Genomic DNA, 6,483 nt, shown 5'->3' with positions numbered 1-6,483 from the left:
ACGCTGCTCATCGACGGGCCGGGAGGCAGAAAGCTCCTGTTCCACACTAGTTTCGCAGAGTGGCTGACGGACGTGAAATACTGCACCCAGAAGTATCTGTGTAGCGTGTCTGAGGGACACACCATGCTGGCCATGGCTCTCACCCTGCGCGCCCCACACCTTAACACAGAGGACACCTGTCAGATGGGCTCGCACCTGGTCAGCTCAGGCATGCACAAGGACAACCCTGCCCTCCTGGCCCTGTGGCTGTTGTGGGCTGATGTGCCCCCTCTGACTAGCCCCTTTTCCCCCTCTTCCCCTGCCTCTCAGCCCCCTGTGCTGGTCAGGCAGGAGGTCCTCCAGCTGCTGATGAAGAGTGGGGTGTTCCCTCCCTCCTGTGCCCCAGATGGAGGCCCCAGCGTGGGGGTACACTGTGCAGGAGGCGGGGGGGGCATCATCGGGCAGGCGCTGGAGAAGCAGGACACAGTGAGGGTGCTACTGGACAGCGGGGTCAGCGTGAACCGGGCCGACCCCACAGACGGACGCACCCTCCTGGCCAGTGCGGCCCATGCAGGCTCAGCCGAAGTGACTGACCTACTCCTGTCCCGAGGGGCTGACCCTCTGATCAGTGACCACCAGGGCCAGACCCCTTTAACTCTGTCTGCCAGGCAGGGCCATGTTAGGGTGCTGGGGATGCTGCTGGACTGGGCCAGGGGGCTGGATCTGGAGGCCGGCGTGGGGATGGTGGAGCATGCAGACAGCGAGGGCTGGACGGCCTTACGGTCAGCGGCCTGGGGGGGTCACACCGAGGCCGTGCACCTCCTCCTGGATGCAGAGGCGGACGTGGACGGGTGTGATGCTGAAGGCCGATCGGCGCTGAGGGCGGCGGCCTGGGGGGGTCACGAGGAGATCCTCCTCACTCTGCTGGACCACGGGGCGCAGGTGGACAAGGTCGACCGGGAGGGCCGCACTCCACTGATTGCCGCCGCCTACATGGGCCATCGGGAGGCGGTAGAGATCCTGCTGGACCACGGGGCAGAGGTCGACCTGGCGGACGGAGACGGCCGTACTGCCCTGTCAGTGGCTTCTCTCTGTGTGCCCACAGCGGCTGGAGTCAAAGGTTACGGCCAAGTGGCCAGCCTGCTGTTGGAGCGAGGGGCGGACCCGGGGCACAAGGACCAGGATGGGATGACCCCTCTGCTGCTGGCGGCATATGAAGGTCACGAGGAGGTGGTAGAACTGTTGTTAGAGGCTGGGGCAGACGTAGACGAGAGCGCCGGGCCACACGCCGCCGCCGCTTCTGCAGCCGTCACCCCGCTGTTGGCGGCAGCCGCCATGGGTCATTCCGCGACAGTGAGCAGGGTGCTGTTCTGGGGCGCTACGGTGGATGGCATCGACGGGGAGGGTCGTACAGCTCTGAGCCTGGCAGCAGCACGGGGCAGCGTGGAGGTGGTCAGAGCACTTCTGGACCGAGGGCTGGATGAGAACCATAAAGACGATCTGGGCTGGACCCCTCTGCACGCCGCCGCCTGCGAGGGCCACCGGGGGGTCTGTGCCGTCCTAACGGAGCGTGGGAGCATGGCGCGTGTCGGAGAAATGGACATCGAGGGACGGACCCCCCTCATCCTGGCCGCGCAGGAGGGCCACTGTGGCACGGTGAGGCTTCTGCTGGACCGCCGCTCGCTCATCGACCACCGGGCGTACGACGGCCACTCTGCGCTGAGCGCCGCCGCCCTGGAGGGCCACGCTGAGGTGGTGGAGCTACTGATGAGGCGGGGCACGGACACGGACGTACGGGACGCAGAGGGCCGTCCGCTGCTCTACCTCCTGGTCCTGGAGGGACATCTGGACATGGCTGCCCTCATCATGGAGAAAGGGGGCGTGCCCCTGGAGTCCCGGGACGGGGAGGGGCGAACGGCGCTGCACGTGGCCTCCTGGCAGGGAAACGTGGATGCAGTGGGGCTGCTGTTGAGCCATGGGGCGGACCCTAACACCCAGGACGGGGAGGGACGACCCCCCTTGCACTCCGTAGCCTGGCGGGGTCATGTTGAGCCCGGTCGTCTGCTCCTGGAGGTCAGGGGCGTCAACGTGGATCTGGCCTGCAGACAGCAGGGGGCCACGGCACTGAGCATCGCGGCTCAGGAGGGCCACGCCAATATCGTTGCCATGCTACTGGAGGGAGGGGCCAACCCAGACCACGTAGACAAGTACGGCCGCAGCCCCGTCAAGGTGGCCGGGAAGAGGGGCCACTTCACCATCGTCAGGCTGCTGGAGAGCTACGGAGCCAAACCGTACTCAGTCCGTCTGCCCCCGTCCAACACCCTGTCGCCACGGCCATCCACTGTGAAGAGCCCGTCCTCCGTCTGCTCAGGGAGTAACGTGGCCCAGGCAGGGCGTCATCATGGTGCTAGCACCTCCACCTCCACCTCCTCGGCCTCCTGCTCCCCAGGCTCCACAGGCGAGCACTTCCACTCCATCCAGAGCTCCCAGACATCCTCCTCCACAGCCCACTCCCAGGCCACGGTGCAGACCGTCCCCGCTGACAGCCTGTCCTTCACCCAGCAGATCCAGCAGCACTCCCTTCCACGCTGTCGCTCCCGCCACTCCACCCTGCCTCCACCTGGCTCCGCCCGTGGCAGCCTGCACGGAACCAACCGCAGGGCCCAATGCCCTAAGGCAAGCCCTCCTCCACCCACCCTCTGCACAGTCACGGCCATGGTGCATGACTCTGAACAGTCTTACAAAGGCTACCCAGCAGGGTTCGACTATCCCAGTAAACACCACCTGATCCAGGAGGAGAGGTCTCAGTACGGAGGGGGGAGGTGGAACTCTGTCATGGCATCTCTAGGGGTGACGCCTGGACAAGATGGCCCCAAAAACAGGGACGGTCTCCCTATGGGCTACCCCTACCAGGTCCAGAGCCCGGCTCAGAGATGGGAGGAGAACCGGAAGGTGTCTATAACCCCCGGAAATGCCTCATCTCCTCCCTGCATGGTGGTCATGACGACCACGGACCCCCAGCTCAACCTGAAACAGGCCATCAAGTTGCAGTTTGAAGGGCCCACCAGCGCTGCCTTATACAAGAGGGAGACGCCCCTGTGAACTCTGACCTAACGGTGAGTACTGTCTGTTGGTCACCAAAGAGAGTCGACTAACTGTAAAAAAAAGGAAAAAAAAGAAGCTGTGACACAGAGGTGTTATATTATTCTATTATAATAATATTATTTTATTAGTATATTACTGTTATTTGGACACCAGTTTCTGTTACTTTGTGTCCATTTTTCTATTTCATCACATCGATCTTCCCCAGAGTTAAACTCAAGTCCACAGTGGTATTATATTATATAAACCACCTTTTAAAACCAGAGCTTCATTACACCGTGACCTCTCATAGAGGACACGTCGCAAAACCACGTCCTGTCCTTTCAGGTGGTACATTTGGAGGAATGCCTGGTGTTTTAATGACAGCATTCTCTGTTGTGGGTTCTAGGTGGACGTGGGAGTTCAAGGGTTCGTTTTCAGAATGGATAATGGTTCTTGCGGGGCAGATGAGAGCGGAAGAGGCATCTCTCTCTCCCCCCCCCCCTCCCTTCTCTCACCCCCCACCCTCGCTGCCTTCAACTCAGCGGACCAGAGGAAGAATGAGGAAGAGGAAGAATGAGGAAGAGGAAGAATGGAGGGGCTGAAAGACTTGAAAGCCGTTTACATTCCACACTTTACCCCTTCGCCTGTTCTGAGCAGCTGTCACTAAATAGTGGACACACACACACACACACACACACACACACACACACACACACACACACACACACACACACACACACACACACACACACACACACAAAGCCTTGGACAAGTCGGATGGAGAGGGGCTATCAGTCCTCCTGCTGATCTACCACACAGAGACAGACCAGAGTGTGTGTGACAGTTCTCCAGAGAGAGAGAGAGAGAGAGAGGGGGGTGAGAGAGAGGGGGGGAGAGAGAGAGAGGGGGGTGAGAGAGAGAGAGGAGGGGGTGGAGAGAGAGAGAGAGAGAGGGGGGGGGTGAGAGAGAGAGAGGAGGGGGGGGTGAGAGAGAGAGAGGGGGGAGGGGGGTGAGAGAGAGAGGGGGGTGAGAGAGAGAGAGAGAGGGGGGTGAGAGAGAGAGAGAGAGGGGGTGAGAGAGAGAGAGAGGGGGTGAGAGAGAGAGAGAGAGGGGGTGAGAGAGGGTGAGAGAGAGGGGGTGAGAGAGAGAGGGTGAGAGAGTGAGAGAGTGACGCCGGGCTGTGGTCTGACCAGGGTTTGACGCTTAACCAATCATCAATGGACTTCTTCAGGAAATCAAACTGTTCTACTCTACGGTGGATGGAAAACATTCATTTGAAGCAGAACAGATCAGCCAATATACGTGTGAAAGGGAGATGGGAGACCCACAACAACGCACTCACACAGGACTTAAGATCGTTTTTTTTTATATATATATATATATATATATAGGAGCTCTTTTTTCACACCGTAGCTGTTTTGAAAGATACTGCCTGTGTGAGGGCACTATTGATGCCTTGATCTTCCTCCAGAGTTTTGCTCTCTCTACCTTTCAAACCCCCGAGACATGGCAGGTATTACCAGCTTGGAGTCTGTCGACGTGCATCTATGGGCGGCCACGAGCCATATACAAATTCAGCAGAAAAGACCGCAGTCCTACCAAAAGCCTGACCTAGCCTACGATGCTGTTGAAATGCTGCTATGACTTTGACCAACCAGCAGGCGGAATGTTCCAGCACACTCTGAGTAATGCCGTTGGAACGGAACTGCTCATGATGACATAGATCAGAAAGACAGACAGAAAGTGGGACTTTAGCCAGCTATTCATTTGAAATCATCGATCTGGCCTAAGTACTTTTCCATTTGTCCTTGTTGCCATTTTATTCACATTTGAAAGCATAATGCCGTTCTTTAATTAAAATTGCAGACTAATGTCAAACACTGTTTGAGGTGTGTGTGTGTGTGTGTGTGTGTGTGTGTGTGTGTGTGTGCGCGTGCGTGCGTGCGTGCATGCGTGTGTGTGCAGTGTGTGTGTGTGCGTGCGTGTGTGTGTGTGTGCAGCGTCTGTGCAACGAGACAGAGGTGTTATAGATAGCATGTCACAAGTCACAAAGACCGAGATGAAAGACACATGGTTTCCTCACAGACCAGCTGCTCATCAGAGATGCTCGTCAGAGATGCTCGTCAGAGATGCTCGTCAGAGATGCTCGTCAGAGATGCAGCATGTAGCAGGTCAGGAAGGTTGCTGCCCTAAAAACAGGCTTCTCTTCAGCGACAGAGAGCGAACCCACTGGTAGAATCAATGCTGTTGTTTCAATGTAAAGTGTCAACGTATTGTGATGTGGAATCAACGTGGAACATACATTTGGATTTGACAGAAGTAATCAACCGGCGTTGTGAATGATGAGATGAGGGTAAAACTTCCATTGAAATACATTGATTTAATCTAACTAACAGGTTATTATAATACATCTAATTTCAACTTAATTTGCAAGAACCATGTATACAATTCCACATTGAAATGTAAAACATATTTTGTATCCTATATTCAATATATACTGAGTGGACAAAACATTAGGAACACCTGCTCTTTCCTTGACAGAGACTGACCAAGTGAATCCAGGTGAAAGCTATGATCCCTTACTGATGTCACCTGTTAAATCCACTTCAATCAGTGTAGATGAAGGGGAGGAGACAGGTTAAAGAAGGATTTTTAAGCCCTGAGACAATTGAGACATGGATTGTGTGTGTGCCATTCAGAGGGTGAATGGGCAAGACATAAGATTTGTGTCTTTGAACGAGGTATGACGATAGGTGCCAGGCGCTGGGTTTTTCACGCTCAACAGTTTCCCGTGTGTATCAAGCATGGTCCACCACCCTAAGGACATCCACATGGGCTCAGCATCCCTGTGGAATGCGTTCATGGACTGTTCTGGGGGCAGGTTGGTAGATTTAGTCATTTGAGTGATTGAAATGATGAAACATTTTATATTTGATTAGGCATTTATTTCACCTCGTTTCAATGTTGAGAGTAAAATGAATCAACGTCATGCCGTCAACCTAAGTAAAGAGGTAACAGTATATTGAAATGTGAAGCCACCGTCGACAACGATTCCTGACTGAACAGCGATTCCTGACTGAACAGCGATTCCTGACTGAACAACGATTCCTGACTGAACAATGATTCCTGACTGAACAACGATTCCTGACTGAACAATGATTCCTGACTGAACAGTGATTCCTGACTGAACAGCGATTCCTGACTGAACAGCGATTCCTGACTGAACAATGATTCCTGACTGAACAGTGATTCCTGACTGAACAGTGATTCCTGACTGAACAGCGATTCCTGACTGAACAGCGATTCCTGACTGAACAACGATTCCTGACTGAACAATGATTCCTGACTGAACAGTGATTCCTGACTGAACAGTGATTCCTGACTGAACAGCGATTCCTGACTGAACAATGATTCCTGACT

At 55.2% G+C, this 6,483-nt stretch overlaps 1 protein-coding gene across 4 annotated transcripts in view; it reads left to right on the top strand.

Annotated features, from left to right (window-relative positions):
* The window catches only part of LOC135518914 (ankyrin repeat domain-containing protein 50-like), a 22,323-nt gene extending 18,385 nt beyond the window's left edge, over positions 1 to 3,938 (top strand). For all 4 annotated transcript variants that reach the window (XM_064943864.1, XM_064943865.1, XM_064943863.1 and 1 more), the window contains 2 exons: positions 1 to 3,095; positions 3,470 to 3,938. The exon at positions 1 to 3,095 is cut by the window's left edge and continues 437 nt beyond it. In XM_064943864.1, coding sequence (XP_064799936.1) covers positions 1 to 3,081 — 3,081 coding nt within the window. In that variant the 3' untranslated portion in view covers positions 3,082 to 3,095; positions 3,470 to 3,938. The remainder of the gene's footprint in view (positions 3,096 to 3,469) is intronic.
* Positions 3,939 to 6,483: the final 2,545 nt, after the last annotated feature.

This window comes from Oncorhynchus masou, chromosome 29, assembly GCF_036934945.1.
Source record: "Oncorhynchus masou masou isolate Uvic2021 chromosome 29, UVic_Omas_1.1, whole genome shotgun sequence".
NCBI classification, from domain to species: domain Eukaryota; kingdom Metazoa; phylum Chordata; class Actinopteri; order Salmoniformes; family Salmonidae; genus Oncorhynchus; species Oncorhynchus masou.
The sequence above is the reverse complement of the archived record's forward strand: the minus strand, read 5'-3'. Positions and strand labels throughout refer to the sequence as shown.